At 39.9% G+C, this 19,020-nt stretch overlaps 1 protein-coding gene and 1 pseudogene across 3 annotated transcripts in view; one reads left to right on the top strand and one right to left on the bottom strand.

Annotated features, from left to right (window-relative positions):
• The first annotated feature begins 1,806 nt into the window (after positions 1–1,806).
• ASXL2 (ASXL transcriptional regulator 2) overlaps positions 1,807–19,020 on the top strand; it is a 173,127-nt gene continuing 155,913 nt past the window's right edge. For 2 of the 3 annotated variants that reach the window (XM_072633922.1, XM_072633921.1), the window contains exon 1: positions 1,807–2,362. In XM_072633922.1, the coding sequence (XP_072490023.1) occupies positions 2,306–2,362 (57 nt within the window). In that variant the 5' untranslated portion in view covers positions 1,807–2,305. Of the gene's footprint in view, positions 2,363–2,471; positions 2,904–19,020 lie in introns of those variants that run through there. The other variant, XM_072633923.1, reaches the window with a different exon arrangement.
• On the bottom strand, positions 12,460–13,034 carry LOC140520159 (PRELI domain containing protein 3B pseudogene; annotated as a pseudogene).

Genomic DNA, 19,020 nt, shown 5'->3' with positions numbered 1-19,020 from the left:
TATATTTAGTTGTCTGTGCACATATTGTTTTCCCCAATGGTCTATAAACTCCTTGAGGGCAGAGACTGTTTCATTTTTAACTTTGTAACTGTACATCTAGGACTGTTTGTCACATAGTAGGTACTTAGTTACAGATAATAACCCATCCATAGTTGCCCATCCTGCATGACTCTTGACCATGTTTTCCTGTAAATACACAGCAGGGAGTACCCTCAACTTGCTATTCTCCCCCTCTCCCCTTTTTTTAATCATAGGGTAGTTACCAACAGTGCATAGGATTATATATTTATTGATGTAAGGGACCTTTGAGGTCTTCTATTCTAATTCTGTCATTTTACAGATGGGGAATCTGAGGTCCATGTTACATATGGTTACACAGGTAGTAAGTGATCAAAGAACAATTTAAATCAAGGTACTATGAGTACAAAGCCAGTGTTCTTGGCATTGTACCACACTGCTGACCCTTGCTCTCCCTAAAGTGACAGGTCTGCCTTTTTTTCTGGGCATATGTGTCTGAACCTTTCAACTTTTGAAACCATAAGTTAATGTAGCTTTTATGTCTCTTTTCCCATTAAACTGCATAAAATTCCTTGTGAGCAAAAATATAATTTTACATTTTATATTACCAGTACCTAGCACCTAGCTTTTTTATGCATTGAATTTAGTGGAGTTAAGAACACTAGATTGTAATATAGTTTCAAGGGATTTATACTGGGCCTAAAATGTCAAATTTGAGCAATTGAAAAGCTGGTCTAAAAATGGAATTATTTAATAGTACTTTATTAAACTGGTTAACAATGCAAAATCAGGAATGAGTATCTTTGCAAGCCTGGGCTAGCAGTGCTTTGGAAAGTAGGCTGCATTTAGTCAGAGGTTCTGGATTTGAATTCCACCAGCACCACTTAGCAGAGGCAACTAGATGACCCAGTGGATACAGCATTGGGCAGGGAATCTGGAAGACCTGAGTGTAAATCGGGCCTCACACATGCACTAGTCATGTGACCCTGGGCAAGTTTCTTAACTTGTTTAGAAAACCCCATGGACACTACAATCCATGAGGTCACAGAGAGTCGGATACAACTAAACAACAAACCAGGTAGTGTCATAGATTTAAAGTGGCAAAGGACCGTAGTGGTAAAGAGTAGTCCCCTTGTGGTCTATGTTCCTTGTTTTACCTGGCCTTTCTCCAGTCATCCTGATGAATATCAGGTTACTGGATTCACATGGCTCTGGAGGAGAGGCGAGACTGCTGACCTACACAGCCCTCCCTCACTCAAAACAAAGTCAAGTGCAAGTCATGTCATTATTTCTCTGATGATATGGTCTTCGAAAATGAAGGATGGACAGACAGACAGACAGGAGGCAACTGAAGCTCAGAAGCTTACTTCTTACAAGCAGCTTACTTAGAGTCACACAAGGAATGGCAGCCAGGATTTGAACCCAGGTTTCGTAGGTCCACATCCATCATTTTTTTCACTGCTACCTCTGTGACCTTGGGTAAACTATTTTACCTCTGAGGATCTCAGTTTCCTCATCTGTGTACTGATGGGAGTTGGAACAGCTAATCTCTTAAGTTCCTCGTAGCTCCAAATCTCCAGTTCCCTGATTGGGTCACTCTTCCCGGGCAGGGGCCATGACTATCTGACGTTGTCTTACATTGGCCAGGGCTCTTGCCACACGCTCAGCTACCCCTAAATATTTGCTGATTGACTAACTTCCGCAGACACATTTCCGGTTTCTGCGTGTGCGACGTAGGGTAGGACGCTGCAGTCTATAAGGCCGCGCAGCTCGGCGCATGCTCGAGAGCAGAGGTCGGGGGGTCGCCGAGGGGCGGGGACAGGAAAGGGGTGAGGTCGCTGCCGCCTTTTAGAGCTCTAAACGTGTAGCCCCCCTCTCCCCTTCCCCGCCTCCCACCTCGACGCCGGAACCGCGCGTGCGCGTGGGATCCTTACAGTAGGGGACGGGCCGCGCGGGAGTGGTCACATGACCACGGCGGCCGTCTGTACAGTAAGAGTCCAATATGGCAGCAGCGGCGGCGGCGGTAGCAGCAGCGGCGGCAGCAGTGGCAACGGCAACCAGAGGACCGGCTGCCCCCTAGACCCCGGCGCGCAGCTCCTCTCGCTGCTGCTCCTCCTCCCTCGGCCTGGGCTCTCCTTCGGCTCCACTTCCCCCTTTCTTCCTCCTTTCCCGGCACAGCGGGGAAAGCCGCGCAGGCGGGCGGGCGAGCGAGCGAGCGAGCTAGCGGTGAGAGGGCGGGCGGCCGGACCCCGGACACGGGAACCTCCCAGCCAATCTAAGCCCCGACATGAGGGAAAAGGGCCGTAGGAAGAAGGGCAGGACCTGGGCGGAGGCCGCCAAGACGGTGAGAGGCGGGGAAGGAAGGACGGGGGAGGCCGGGCGGAGCCCAGGAGGGAGGGACTGGCCGCGGGGGGGGGGGGGAGGGCGGGCGGCCGGCCACCGGCCCGAGGGACGCCCCGCACCGGCTGAGGGGGCCTGGAAAACCGCGTGCGACTCAGGCCGGCCGTTAGTGCGTGTGCCGGGGGCATCGCCGGGACCCAGGCCTCGGGGCGCGGGGCCGGTGCCCTGGGCGCGGGCAGACGCGACCCCCTCCTAGTCCTGGGAAGAAGTTGGCGGCCGGCGCCTCCTACTCCGCCCCTTCTCGGGGTACGCACCGGGCATCCTGCGGGAAGCGGACGGAGACGCCTGGTACTTACGTCCGGTCCCGGGCAGCCGGCTTGCGGCTGCCGGGCAGCCGGGTTGGGCCAGCGGCACTCTGCCCCGCCATGCCACGCCTGGGCCCCGACTTAACTTCTGCTGGTGAAGCCGGCCCTGGGTCGCGGCTCTTTGTTTTGGGCTGTTGTCTGAGCGGAAAGTGCGGGCGGTGTTTAGAAACGAAGTAACAGGTGGGACTTGGGGAGGATTTTTCTGTTTCCGTAGAGACCTGCCGTGATCTGGGCAGCGGTGCATGGTGGGACCTGTAGTTTACTCGGACTGCGCCTCTCATTTGAAAATGATGGGGGCCTGCAGGTTTGCTGCGGGGATTCCTGAAAGGAGCAGGAGTTGAGTCTTGTTGACATCAGTTTAAAAATCCAAGCTTTCTTCACCCTAGAGGTGAATTAAGAGTATTGTAAGTCTTATTTGGGAAACACTGATGATCGCCTCCTCCAGTTCAAATAAAAATTCAAGGCGTGTATATGTGGACATGAAACTTTAAGGGAAAGTGAAGTCCATTACATCACCATGGGTGTAACTGTAAATCAGCCCTTAGCATCATTTCAGAATTGGGAAGTGAGAAAGAGGAGGGGGCAGGTATACCTTAATTTATAAAAAGTAGCAAACATTCAGTAAGCAGCTAGGGACATATAAAAGTGAAAATGGTATAGTAAAAAGATACCACTGCAACATAATACAGTACTGGGTATCTAAGTAGGAAGTAAAATGAATATTTATTAATTGATCATACACAGGCAACTTTGAGGAGAAGTATGAATGTATTATTTGCTGTTCTCTTTACAAATTTTGTCCTGTTAAACATATTTCTGGAGGAGTGGAAAAATACTTAATAAAAAAATGAAGACAATGCCGTGCTATCACATTTGTAAATTACTTTCTTAAAGTTGTAATTATGGTGGTACTTTTTCTCCTAAAAAAAAAAAGTTGTGACGTTCTTCCATAGAAATGCAAGAAAGTTGTTGTTTTTTTTTAAATAGCTATTTTCCACAAGACTCTTAAACATTTCTTAATAACCTTACTTTTAAATGCCTCCTATATACATCAGTTGCTTGGGAGATTAAAAAAGATACTGAGGTATTTATATTATAACAAACCCGTTTCTCTTACTCTCTTGAATGGAAAACCACATTTTAGTTTATAAGTTAAAGATGGTTCCTTTGCACTTCTTAGTAGAAATACATTGTGGCTTTGAGATGAAAATGTTTACTTTCTAGGCATAAAGATTGTTGTATTTGAAAAATGTTATTTTTAGATGAGTACTGACAAAATAGTTTATTGATAGACTGACAAGGAGAATTAACTAATAGAATAAGAATAGCATTCTCATTCTTAAATGCAAAAATATTTAATCTGGCCATTTATAAGTACATTTTATGCTAGAGTTAAAATAGAAAAAGTCGCAGTTAAGATGTGTAGTAAGACTAGACTTGTAATTAGAGTGTAGGTCTGAGTCAAATTAGAATCCTAAGGGTTTAGCATTATTAACTCTTGTGACTACTATGCTAATTTGAATCTTACACATATGTAGTACCTAACTGATTTAATTCAACAGTTACGTATTGTCTCTGTCTCTTCCATTGCTTGGCATAGTACCTTGCATGTATTCCTGCTGCAGTACTGGAGTGCATTTAGGGTCCTATTCTAGGCATTAAGGATGCAAAGATGAAAAAAGACAGTCTCTGCCCTCAAGGAGTTTATAGTCTATTTTGGGTAAGTGATGCTGCATTTATACATTATAGTACAAGGCAGAATGAAAGATTGCTTTATTGATAGTTACCTTTCTCACTTCAAGTCTCTAAAGTTCTCTATTACTTCTTTTACAGTTTTGTTTTTTTAAATAGTTACATGGAACTGAATCATTAGAAGAAACATTAAGAAAACCAAACTGTTATGTGTTAAAACCCGTGGGATTTTGTTTCAGATCCAACCAGGAAACTTGTGACAATTTCCTTCAGCCTTGAATTCACCTGTTCTGAATTCTTTCTATCAATCCTGATGCTGTCCAGGAGGACTTGGTATTGACTAATAACATGAGAAAATAAAGCAGTCTCCAAGTTGGGAATTTGCTTAGTTTTAGTTTCTCAAGAAGCATAGATGACTAGTCCCATTTTCTCACCACCCATTCATTCCTTAGTCTCTTGTAGTTTGGCTTCCACTCCCACCACTCAACTGAAAATGCTTGTTCAAAGTCAACAGGGACTTCTTAATTCCCAATTCGTTGTCCTTTTCTCAGTCCTTTTTTTTTTTTTAACCCTTCTGCAGCATATGGATGATTTTCTCCTTTGGCTTCTGTGTTATTTTCTTCTGGCTCTCCTTCTTTAGTTCATTGTTCTCTTCCTGCCCTCTAACTGTGGGTGTTGTTCAAGTTTCTGTTCCAGTTCCTTTTTTCATTTTATTCCTTCCCCTTGTTGATTCCACCTGTTCAGTTGTCATTTTTCTATAAGTGATACCTGAATCTCCATATTTCCTAATATTCGGGTTTTTTTGGTCTCTCTTAGACTGATGGACACTCTGTGAATTGATGGACTGATGGAACTGATGGACTGATGGACACTCCTTTAAATTCAATAAATTCCAATTCCAAATTCATTAAATTAATGTCCAAACTGAATTCTTGTCTTTACCTGCAAAAAACCCTTCTGCACCCTCCCAGATTTCCAGTTTTTGTTATTGCCACCAGTCTTTGTTGCTCAGGCTCAAAATCTTATCTTTCATTCGTGCTTTTCCCACAATTCTGATATTCAGTCATTAGCCAAGTCTTACTGATTTTGCCTTTATAATTGATCTAGGATCAGTTTATAATCACCTCACTATTATTACTGCCACTCCCTAGACTATTGTAATAGTTTCCTAATTGGTTTTCCTGTTTCTACTCATTCTCTTACCTTCCTCATCTATCTTTCACATAGCTGCCAAAATATGGTATTGCTTCCTTCTCCACTGGAGTCACATCTTCCGGTGGCTTTTTAATGCCTTCAGGAGTCTGGCATTTAAGGCCCTCTGTAGTATGGCTCCCACCTTCTTTTTTAATTATGTCTTACACAATTCCTCTTTATGTACTCCATTTAGCCAAACTAGACTACTTAGCTATATCCTGAACTTGTTATGCCATCTCCTGCTTCTGTGCATGGTCAGTCTTCTACCTCTGAGATAAATTCTCTCCCCATTAAGAAAAAAAATCCTCATTCTTCAAGGCTCAGCTCAAGAGCCATCTGCTTAATCAGTTTTCTTGGTCCCTCCCCCATGCTCCTAGTTGTGATTTTTTTCCCTTCAATTATTCTTAAAGTACATTGTCTTGGTCTCTTCCATCGCATTCTGTCTTGTATTATATCTTATAGTAATTCAAATATAAAAAAATGCATGTTACAATGAGAGTGATAGAATCTTAGGCCACTTTTTTCTTTGTAAGCACTGGGAACTAAAAACTAGAAATCAAAGATACAGAATTAGGAGATTAGGACTATCATGTCACTTCTTTGCTTAATAAGAATATCCATGAGTCCCAGCTGTCCTCAGAGTCTCTGTAGCATTGCAGGCCTTCCGGTATCCATTACCGTTATTTTCTAGCCTTTTTATGTTTTTCCTTTAATAAACTTGTAACCAAATATGTCTATTTCCCCTTCTCTTCCCCCCAAAAAGGTTCACTTACATTTCCAAGCCTTTGACCACACATGGCTGAAATGTCCTCAGTCTTCAACTTTTAAATTTCTGCCCATACTTTATTAACAAAACGTATTTTCTGCCTGGTTTCCTCAGACCATACATAACACTTTGCTTTCCTCTTTCTAATGAATTTTTCATGTATTAGAATTATTTGTTCTCTGAGAGTAGAGGTTATATCTTGTCTAAACTTCCCATCCTCCCCTACTCTTAGTGCAGTGCTCAGTATACAAGTACTAGATAAATGTGGAGTCAGTCATCTAATAGTGTGTTAGAGAGAGAAGCCTATTTGGAAGAGATACTTTGATCAATTTAGAAAGAAGATATATAGAAAACTAAACCTTTGATAACTTTCGAAGCTTCAAGTGATAAGGAAGAGAGAGTTTTTTAGAAAATTGAGATGGAAACAGCATTGAAAAAAGAAGACAACTGAAAGTAATTTAAAATATCTTTCAAATACAATTATGCCCATCCTCCCCAAATCCTAATTAAGCAAAGTTTAGGAAATTTTGAAGCTATAAGAGTATAAGGAGTAGAAGATTTAAATTAAGTGTACAAGTTTGTAGGTATTGGGGTCTTCAAAGAAGAGAGTTTCAGTGTAGCCTTGCTATCTCACATACACATATGCATGTGCATATGAAGTCTTACTCATCATCCTTTTTTTCTTTCTTTCCTGGCCTTCAGTGCTTTGCTGGAAACTGTAATTATAGAATGAGTTCTGTGTATCCACAGGTACATTGTTATAAGTAGATTTTGTTGCTCCTGACTAAGTCATTTATTCCTTCCCAGAGTCATAGAATTTTTGAGTTGGAAGAGACCCAGCAGTCCAATCCAACTTGTGCCTGTAAAAGAATTCTTCTACAGCCTACCCAACTGGTGGTTCCAGCTTGAAGAACTCCAGCGAGAGCAAACCCACTGTCCCTGGAGGTGATCTGTTCCACTTTTGTATATGGCTCAAATTGTTAGGATTTTTCCCTTACATCATATCAAAATTTTGCCCATTTGTGCCTTCCACCTGTTGCTCCTAATTTTGCTCTTTGGTGTCAAATAGAATAAGTCTAAACCCATGTGACAACTGTTCACGTACTTGATACCTATCAATACTCTTTTGAGGATATGTCTTTAGTTGGTCCTTATGTAATATGAACTTAAGATCCTTTACCATCCTGGTTGCCCTCTTCATTCTCCATTTTATTGGTGTCCTTTCTAAAATGTAGCATCCAAAACGAAGCACCATATCACTCTCATGTTGTTTGACAGGGAAAATTATAGCAGAACTCAAACCTTTTTTCATGGTGAACTCCATTTAAGTCATTAAGCCTTTATTAACCATCTGCTGTTTGCCAAGTGTTGTACTAGGAACTAAGGATACAAAGACAAAGCTGTGTCTCTGAATGCAGGCCAAAATTGCACTATTTTTTTCTGTCATTACACTCTTGACTTGCTAAACTTTGTGTCCATTAAAACAGATCTTTTTCAGATAAACAGCTATCAAATCATGCCTTTTTCTTCTTTTACTTAGGAAATTGATTCTTTGAATCCAAGAGTAAGATACTTAGTAAAATTTGTCAAATCCAGTTTGGGCCAGTATTCTAGCCTGTCTGAATCTTTTCGATCCTGCTATTCTGTGTGTTAACTGATCCAACTTTGTGTCATTTGAAAATTTGGAAAGCATGTAACCTTTGCTTGTTATTGATAAAAATGTTTTAACAGCCTTGGGCCAAGCATGGATTCTTGGGACACTCCATTGGAACCCTTCGGATTTGAATGGCTACTCTTCAGATTTTCAATCAGTTCTGAAACCCTGTGATTGTTCGATCTTCTAGCCTGACTCTATTTTTTCCATGATAAGCATGAAGGAATTTATCAAATGATTTGCTAAAATCTCATTAAGCTCTACAACTGTCTGTTAATCTGCCAGTTTGGAAACCTTAATGAAAAAGAAAATAAAATTTGTTTGGTATGAACCTTTTCCTAATGTAGGCGTAATAAGTGTAAAAATAATCACTTCTACCTTTTGTAGATTTTCATTAAACAGTTCTTTAACACATTCTAGAATTTTGCTAACAACTGAAGTAAAATTCATTTCGTCTATAATTTGCAGACTGTCTTCTCCTTTTTGAATTGGCCCTTTGGTCTTGTGGTACCTCTCCTGGTTTCTGTTATCTTTAAAAGATCCTCAGTGACTTGCTCAGCAGTCACACCTGCCAGTTCCTATAGTACTCAGAGAGGTCATTTATCCTGACTAGATGACTTTTCAGTAACTTAATGGAGCTACCATGCTCTCTTTATATCTTCTTTCTTGAACATCAGGTCTCATCCATATTTGTTTGGTACTTCCCAGTCCAGTGGTCCTCCTTGGAAGAGAAAAACAGAAGCAAAGTAAGATCTCTGTATTTTGCTTTATTCTGTTTCAGTTATCCTGTCCACCTTGAAGCCCTTTGATTTTCTTTTCCCCATTATAGGTTGGACCCCCTTTCTGCTTTTCTTGTCCTTAGGTTTCCTTAAGCCTTAACCTATTGGTAAGGTTTTTTCAGTCCAGTTTATTGGTAGTTTTAAACACCCTTCCACTATTCTTACAGCTCTAGACCATGCCTTTTTTTTTTATTGATGCCTTTTAAAATCTAGTCTTGTTTGCATCTTCTATATATGTCCTTTAAAAAATTTTTTATAAACATACTTTGCTTTTAATATCTCCTTCATTTCCCACTACATCTCTGCTTCCTCTCTTAGAGTCGTTCCTCATAATAAAGGTTTTTTTAAAAAGCAGTTCAGCAAAAGAAACCCAACAATTCTACTGAATCTGAGACTACGTGTAGTGTTCCAATACCCATGGTTCCTTATCTCTGCAAAGAAAGGGAGGGAGGCATTAATATATCTCCTCTTCAGAGCTTATATATAGGATTCAGTTTTTATTTTTATCTTTTGGTCTTTTCATTTACATTGTGCCTTTGAATATTGTTTTCCTAGTTCTACTTTCTTTACATTGCTTAATTCATATATCTTCCTGTGCATTCCTGCATTCTTCATATTCAAATATATATTTGTATCACAGTTTGTTTAGACAAGCTTCAATCAGTGAGTATCTACTTTCCTTTTCTTTACTATAAAAAATGCTGCTATAGGTATTTTGATATGCATGGGACTGTTTTTGATCTCCTTAAATAAAAAGTTTTTTAAAATCTAAGCTGGGTAGTGAAGTTACTGGGCATCGATTGATCTCTTAATACAGTTTCCATTATTTTTTCTCCTTGGAATTATTTCTTTCTCTGCTTTCATAGTCGTAGTTATTTTTAAGAGCTTCCCATCCTTTCTAGGCTAACCTGCCCTGGGAATTTTAGCTTTTAGTTCATAGAATCCTGCCTTTTCTTCAGGTCTAGTAGACATGAAGAGATTGAAGATTAATGAGAGTAGGGATGAACCCAAGCCTTCAGTCCCGGAACTAACCATGTCTAGAGAACTAACTAGAGAACTAACCATACCTTTTCAGGAAAAAACTACTTAACTAGGTGTAGGGATATTCTTCTTACTATGTGTTCTGTCATTTTTCAGTTGTGGCTGACTCTGTAAGAGTCCATTTGGGGTTTTCTTGGCAAAGATACTGGAATAGTTTGCCATTTCTTTCTCCATCTCATTTTACAGATGTAGAAGCTGAGGTAAATAGCGCTAAGTGCCTTTCCCCAGTCACACAAGTAGTAAGTGTTGGAGGCCAGACTTGAACTCAGGAAGGGGAGGTTTCCTGACTCCAGGTATAACACTTTATCTACTGTACCACCTAGCTGCCTTTTCTGCTATATAGGTGCTATTATTATCCCCACATTATAGACAAGGAAAATGAGCCTGAGAGATGTTACGTGACTTATCCAAGTTCACATGGCTAGCAAATATCTGAGGTAGTATTTGGAATTCAGATCTTCCTATTTCCATCTCAGATATATTTTCCACCATGCCTCCTACCTAATGACACCCTTTTCCCATGCCTAACAGTATCATTAAAACATTATTTTAAATTTCTCTATATTTAAGATGGCGCAATTTAATGCTTCAGGTTTTCTGAAATTTTTGTAAATGTACTTTGTTTATTGCTTATATGTAAAGGTCAGGTACATGTAGAACATATAAAAGTAGTTGCCACAAATTTCACATATCTAAAGCAAAAATGCTCAGTTATTTCATTAATAATGGAGTGGATCTGGCATTTCAATATGAATATACTTCCACCTTTGCAGATTACTATACATCCAGGTCTCATCCTATGATCCTTGCCGATGTCTCCTTCTTCTTCATAGAGGATCCACTTGTTTTTGTATTTGTATCTCAAGCACCTAGTACAAAGTTACTTGATGATTTCTTTGTATTCCTTGCATATATCCATTTTAATTGCTTTATTTACATTAGTGAAACAATTAAATTTCTTCCATATTTCTTTGCAATTACACATGATACAGCTATGAAAATCTTTTTTTCTTGTTTAAAAGTATTTTATTCTTAAAGCATTATACCTTTTCTGAACAAGTACAACTTATAGAAGTTATACACAGCCAACTTTTATCAAGTATTAACACTTACTGTATTTTGTTTAGCTGAAATATCATTTCAGTTGTAAAACAGTCTGTTACAAAAGTAATCACAAACCTTAATGGACCTGAGAGTTGTTTTTACAAATGTATCAACAAAATCTCAAGCTAAACAATATTTTAAACCTTTCTGTGACATATATATACACACGCTAGTTTTTTTCTATAGGATATGTTTATGATTTAGGAAACCTTTACAGGAGTTCCAACTTATGTTAAGCATAGTTAAAGGCAATATCTGTCGTTTAAAATATTCCGTATGCAACTTCAGTATTAAAGAAATAATTACAAGAATCAGAAAATACTGCTTAGCAATTAACATTTATCTGCTTTGAAATATTAAACAAAATACAACATTTTCTGGAATAGCTTTTTGGTATTCCAGTTGGCCCTTTGGTACCAAAAGTAAGGACTTCCCACAAATAGAAAACTTAATTGTGTTGTCCCGTAGTGGTTAGCTGTGGTTAAGTTAGAGCCTAAGCACCTAGGATTTATATTTTCAAACCAAACTGGAAATTAAATCATCACAACAAAAAGATGCAAATAAGAATTTTACAGTTAAATAGTTTGACATCCTATAACAATTATTGACACATGATTCAGCCATATGGCAATTTTTGTGTAAGTTAAGTATTATAATGCAAATAGTTGTTAGTTTAAATTTTAAGATGCTCTTAAATTTAGGTGATAATTTTATTTTTTATTTTGGTTCTTCTTGAAATTTCAAAGTGACTATCACATGCCCATAATTCAGCATCCTACATCATATACATTTCTGCAAATGCAAAATCACAATAGATTATTTCTGTGAAATAATAATTTCACAAATTTTGGCAGATCAATACAGAACTCTAATGTATTGCAATCTGCTTTACATTGGGAGTTATATCACTGTAGAGACAGTGTTCACTGCAAAATTTATCACTTAAGTACCAATTCCAAATGCTATAGGTTTTCAAAGCTAGTTGTTTTTATACAAATGCATTTGAATTTCAAGTAGTATACTTTCCTTCTTTCCAAAGAAAGTTACTGTAGCAGGAAAACTGTTTGGGCAATCATGCTAGAAAAGGTAGCTTTGTTTCATTTTGAAGTTGGTCCAAAACCAGATAGAGTGTCATGAATTAAATTTTACAAAATTTAACCTTATGGAGATTCAACATGCCAATTTCTGGTTAAGGCATCCCTTTGAAAAATCCTTAAATTTTCAAATATTGGAAATTTGGCATTGCATGGTATTTTTGGATAATGTTAATTCCATTTGATCCCAGGCATTGCATGGTATTTTGGGGTAATGTTAATTCCATTTGATCCCATATGTTGGGAAGCCCTTCACCTTCCCCTCTTTTTCCATCAAAAGTTGCAACCTTTCTCTAAGTTAATTGAATACCTAACATACAGATATGCCTCTTGAATATTAAACATGAATAAATGGACCAGCTGGAGAGACCATGGTGGACCTTTTATTAATATTTCATATAAATAGCCATTATCATTTCTCTATAAATGCTGTTGCAGCCATAGGTATTCTTATGCTTCCTCTTGATGAAGTAGTGCTCTCAGCATTTGTTAATTACCCACTACATTGCCTCACAGCCTTTATTAGCATTAGGTGATACTGTACTTTTCATCAGTCCTTCTAAAAGGCTACTAAGGCTTACTCCTTTCAGTGATTATGGCTTTTTGAATCAAAATGGTCTTTGCTGGTTCTTGAGGATGTGGTTTATATATGTCTTCTTTTGAATTCATATTTATAAATGAAATATTAGTGAATTTAAGCTCCATTGTTTTCTCCATGGAATGAACTACAAAACAAACTACAAAAACATACAAAATGTATGTTTTGGTTCTCACTGCATTGATAAGCAATTTTACAATAGAAGGTATTCTGCACTTTTTGCTGAGAAGTCTTTGGCTATGCAATTTCCCAGTGGGTTCTGTATGTCTGTCTAGCACATCAACTCCAACCACACTTGGATTCATAGGATTTGGATATTTCTGCATAGCATTTGTTGTAATTTTTTCCCATGGGTGGTCCAAAACATGCTCTAATGACCGAATCTTCATGGTGCCAGCAACCAGCATGATATCTGGGTGGTGCTAAGGAACACTAGGGGAAAAGAGGTGACACCACCCTTCCGCTTGCTGGCAACCTATGAAAATCTTTTGATAAGTTTTTTCTTGTAGATGGCAACACTGTTAATATATTTTTAATGCAGGAATAATGTATTGCATCAAAAAATATGACAGTTTTTGTATATTTTAAGTTTTACAGCATAGTTCCAACGCTGTTCTGCATGTTTGTCTGTATCTCCTTTTGATTTTTTAAAAACATTCATCGAAACTTTTCCCCTCTATTTTCATATCACTATATTTACATTTTAACTTTTTAAAAGTAAAAGTTTTTCAGATTTCTCCATAGCATCTTCTACCCTTCTCCATTGAGAAAGCAAGAAAAAAGCAAAATATAAAACTGCCAGGCATAGAGGCCTGTGTGGGCTACCCGAGTCTTCTTACCTCACCTCCGAGGTCTTCGGTTGGCCAAAACCGGATGCTCATATGAGAGAAAGGACGTTCCAGAGTCGAACAAGGGTTGAGCTTTATTTCAGGGTCTAGTTACAAGTGCAGGGGGGTCTTCCTTAGGAGGAAGAGGGGGAGATTTCCTAAGGAGGCTAGGATCTTAAGGGATTGGAAGTAGAAGTACAAGCGGGGAGAGAGGGGGAGGGGAGAGAGGAAAGAAGAGAAGCGGAGCCTACTGTCCTCTTGGCTCCTCACGTGCTAAGAGAGCTTTCAGGCTTCCTCAATCCTACTTAACCTTCAGCCGCACAGTTTGCATCTAAATACCGTGCTGTTAGATAACAATAGTGTGCCCACATCCGGGACGACCTCGAGGGCAGGGAGACTCCACCCATCACGTATCTCCCGGGGAGAGGCGGAAATACCCGAGCTAGCTGAGCTAGCTCAGTCTGACCTTCTCGAATCCCTGCTATTCATGGAGGGCCTCGTAAGACTCTAAGATTTAGAAGTCCCACTTTTACCCGCCCGAGACCGTCCACACGGATTTGAACTTCCAATCCCAACATAAAACTCCTCAGACAAACATGTATTGTCAAGCAAAACAGATTTCTGGTTTGGCCATTCCTCCCTCCTAATCCCCAGAATGTCTCAGTCTGTTTTCAGAGTCCATCACTGTCCTATCAGAAAGTATGTAACATGTTATATTAGGAGTCTTGAAATGGTAGTTCTCACTGTGTTGATCAAAATTCCTAAGGCTTTAGGAATGTCTTTTACAATATTGTTTTTGTGCTATAGATTCTTTTCCTGGTTCTGCTCATTTCACTTTGCTTACATTTGTACGGGTCTTCCCAGATTTTTTGAAACTATTCTCTTCACCATTTCTTATAACAGGCTAGTATTCCATTACGTTCATATATCAATCCTTCCCCAGTTGACGGACACCCCCTTAGTTTGCTATTGCAAAAAGAATTTTATAAATATTTTTTCAAAAATTTATTTATTTAATTTTTAACATTTTCACAAAATTTTTGGTTCCAAATTTTCTCCCCATTTCTCCCCTCACCCCACCCCAAAACGCCAAGCATTCTAATTACCCCTATCATCAATCTGCCCTCTCTTCTAACCTCCCTCCCTTCCCTTATCTCCATCTTCTCTTTTGTCCTATAGGGCCAGATAACTTTCTATACCCCTTTACCTGTATTTCTTATTTCCTAGTAGCAAGAACAGTACTCAACAGTTGTTTCTAAAACTTTGAGTTCCAACTTCTCTTCCTCCCTCCCTCCCCACCCCTTCCCTTTGGGAAGGCAAGCAATTCAATATAGGCCATATCTGTGTAGTTTTGCAGATGACTTCCATAATAGTCGTGTTGTGTGAGACTAACTATATACTCCATCCTATCCTGCCCCCCATTGCTTCTATTCTCTCTTTTGATCCTGTCCTTCCCCGTAAGTGTTGACCTCAAATTGCTCCCTCCTCCCATTTCCCTCCCTTCCATCATCCCCCCCACCCTGCTTATCCCCTTCTCCCCCATTTTCCTGTATTGTAAGATAGGTTTTCATACCAAAATGAGTGTGCATTTTATTCCTTCCTTTAGTCGAATATGATGAGAGTAAGCTTCATGTTTTTCTCTCACCTCCCCCGTTTTCCCCTCCACTGAGAAGTCTTTTTGCTTTTCTCTTTTATGAGAGATAATTTGCCCCATTCCATTTCTCCCTTTCTCCTCCCAATATATTTCTCTCTCACTGCTTGATTTCATTTTTTTTAAGATATGATCCCATCCTCTTCAATTCACTCTGTGCTCTGTGTGTGTGCATGTGTGTGCGTGTAATCCCATCAACTACCCAGATACTGAAAAGTTTCAAGAGTTACAAATATTGTCTTTCCATGTAGGAATGGAAATAGTTCAACTTTAGTAAGTCCCTTATGACTTCTCTTTGTTAGATGTAACCTCAGAGTAGCTTTAATTTTGTATTTTTCTAATCATCTAGAGCATTTCAAAATGGCTATTCATATCTTGGATTTCTCTTTCTGAAAACTACTTGTTCATATCATTTGACCATTTATTAGTTGGGGAATGTCTATTAGTGTGCACATGTTTCATGTCCTGATGGTGAACGGAATCTTTGCAGATGGTTTTGTACATTTTGTGTTTTGACCGCATAATGGGATTCCCCGCCTGCCTCAACACAAAATCCAGTAGACCTGAAAGACAAAGTGCTCTTGTTGCAAGAGAACTCAACAGGTATCGCATCCAAATAGCAGCCCTGAGTGAAACAAGGTTGGCAAATGAAGGCCAACTTACTGAAGTTGGAGCTGGATACACATTTTTCTGGAGTGGGCGCAATGCAGGGGAGCATTGTGAAGCTGGCATGAGTTTTGCAATCAAAACTAATCAGCAAGCTGGTATGCCTGCCAAAAGGAGTGAATGACAGGCGCATGACAAAGCGATTGCCACTTGCAGGAAAACGCCATGCCACCATCATCAGTGCCTATGCTCGCACCGTGACAAACTCTGATGAAGTCAAAGAAAAATTTTATGAAGACCTAGAGGCCCTCATCATTAGTGTGCCAAAAGAGGACAAGCTTATAACTCTGGGTGACTTTAATGCTAGAGTAGGCTCAGACTACCAAACTTGGCAGGGAGTCCTAGGGAGGAATGGAGTTGGAAAAAACAACAGCAGTGGTCAATTTACTGCTGAAGACTTGTGCATTGCATGACCTTCTCATCACCAACACTGTTTTCCATTTACCTACATGCAATAAAACTTCATGGATGCACCCTTGCAGCAAACATTGGCATCTAATAAACTATGTGATTGTAAGGAGAAGAGACAGGCAAGATGTGAGAGTGAAGAAGGCAATGTGTGGTGCAGAGTGCTGGACTGATCATAGACTTATCCTTTCTAAGTTAAATATTCACATTCATCACAAGTGCTGCCCCTAAGGTACAATGATTACCAGAAGAATTAACATCAACAAATTAGAGCTCTTCTCTGAGCTTAAACAATTTGTTCCTAACTTGGAAGGAAATTTAAGCCAACACACAGTTGGCCCCAGTGGAGCAGAAAAGGAGTGGGCAGCTTTCAGAGATTTGGTGTCCAGCACTGCATTTGCTCATCTGGGTCAGAACACTCACAAACACCAAGACTGGTTTGATGAACATGATGGGGAAATTCAGAAGCTGCTAAATGAAAAACAAGAACTCCACAGGGTTTACCAGCAGGATGGTTCATCCATCTCTAAGAAGGCAACATTTAACTCTACCAAAAGTAAATTACAAGCAAAGCTTAGAGAGATGCAGGATTCCTGCCTCAGTAAGCAGGCAGAGGAAATGCAGTTTTATGCTGATAACAACAATCAAAAAGCTCTTCTATGATTCCATGAAAGCTATTTATGGAACAAAAGCCTATGGTGCATCACAACTAGTCAATGCTGATGGAGTCACATTAATTAGTGATAAGGACATGATCCCAGAGAGATAGGCTGACACTTCTATGGTGCTCTCATCATCAATCAATGCTGAGGCCATTGACCCTTTACCTCAGGTTAAAGTCAATCTCTCCTTAATTGAAATTCCAACTGAAGAAGAGGTTTTGAGTGCCATTAGGCTCCTGTCATGTGGCAAAGCACCTGGTGTTGATTCTATTCCAGTTGAGATTTACAAGGTAGGGGGACCATTGCTCATGTAAAAGCTGACTGAAATTTTCCAGGTTATATGGCAAGAGGAGGTTATTCCCCCAGGAGTTCAAGGATGCCTCCATTGTCCATCTGTATATAGGTAAAGGAAATAGATTGTCATTTGACAATCACAAGGGGGTCTCTCTCTTAGTCAATTACTGGCAAAATTCTTGCTAGAATCATCCTCAATAGGCTGATCCTTCACCTGGAAGATGGTCATCTACCTGAGAGCCAGTGTAGCTTCAGAAAGGGCTGAGGAACAGTAGATATGGTATTTGCTACCTGACACATCCAGGAGAAATGCCAGGAGCAGAATAGAAGTTTGTACACAACATTTGTACATCTGACCAAAGACTTTGACACTATTAGTCATGAGGGCTTATGGAAAATTTGGTTGCACAGAGAAGTTCATCATTATTGTACATCAGTTTCATGATGGCATGTTTGCCTAGGTTCTAGATAGTGGACAGTGCTCTCATGCCTTCCCAGTCACCAATTGAGTGAAATTGGCTTGTGGACAATGCTTGCCTGCCTTCTCATTCACCAGTGGAGCGAAATAGGGTTGTGTGCTTGCTTCCATGCTTTTATAGCATGATGTTTTCAGCTATATTGTCAAATGCTTTCAATGAGGGTGAACATGGCATCAAAGTCAACTACCATACTGATAGTAAATTCTTCAGTTTGGAAGACTACAAGCTAAGCATAAAGTAGAGTGTTGGTGCATGATTTTCTGTTTGCAGACGATTGTGCACTCAGTGCAGCCTCTGAAGTGGAGATGCAAGAAAGTATGAATCAGTTCTCTGCTGCCTGTGCTAATTTAGACCTAATAATTAACACCAAGAAAACACAGGTGCTCCATCACCTACCACCACACCATTCATATGTGGAACCATCAGTTATAACAAATGGAGAAGTTTTGAATGCTGTGGATAAGTTCACTTACCTTGTTAGTGTACCTTCCAGGGATGTACACTTTGACAGTGAGGTTGATGTCAGTCCTTGGGAGGCTATGAAAAAAGTTTGGGAGAGAAGAGGTATTAGACTGACTACCAAACTGAAGGTCTACAGAGCTGTTGTGCTGACCTCGTTGTATGCCTGCAAAACATGGCCAGTCTACCAGTGCCATGCCAGGAAACTGAATAGCTTCCATTTGAACTGCCTTTGGAAGATTCTGAGGATCATATGACAGAGTAAGTTACCAGACATTGAAGTCCTTGCTTGAGTTGAACTGCTATGCTTCAGCGAGCGCAACTCCAATGGGCTGGCCATGTTAGAATGCAAAATGTACACTTATAAAAAGATCATTTTATGGAGAACTCACGTGGGGCAGGCAATCACGTGGTGATCAGAAGAAGTAATACAAGGATACTTTCAAGGTCTCTCTCAAGACCTCTAGATTTGGCTGTGTGACATGGAAGACGTTGGCACGGGACCTTTGAGCATGATGTGCCCACATCAGAAAGGGTGCTGTGCTCTATGAGCAAAGCAGAATTGAAACAGTGTGAAGTAAATGTAGGATCCGTAGATTTGGATTATCCACCCCCAAAATTCACATGGACTATATGCCCATCCTGTGATAGGGCATTCTGAACTCGTATTGGTCTAATCAGCCCCAATTGGACACACTGAAATTTCACTTCATCAGGGTGATGTTATTTTGATCCTCTTCGAGAGTGAGGGACAACAACCAAGATGGGAATGGTTCATGTTGTTATAAATTTTAAACAACTCGATATATTTTAGAAATGAGACCCTTAGTTTATTGCAAAATTTTATCCCATTTATCTGCTTCTCTTAATTTTAGTTCCATTGGGTTTGTTTCTCTAAAAACTTTTAATTTTTACATAATCAAAATTGT

Source organism: Notamacropus eugenii, chromosome 1 (genome assembly GCF_028372415.1).
Source record: "Notamacropus eugenii isolate mMacEug1 chromosome 1, mMacEug1.pri_v2, whole genome shotgun sequence".
In the NCBI taxonomy this organism is placed as follows: domain Eukaryota; kingdom Metazoa; phylum Chordata; class Mammalia; order Diprotodontia; family Macropodidae; genus Notamacropus; species Notamacropus eugenii.
Note: the sequence above shows the minus strand (reverse complement) of the source record. Positions and strands in the feature narration are given on the sequence as shown.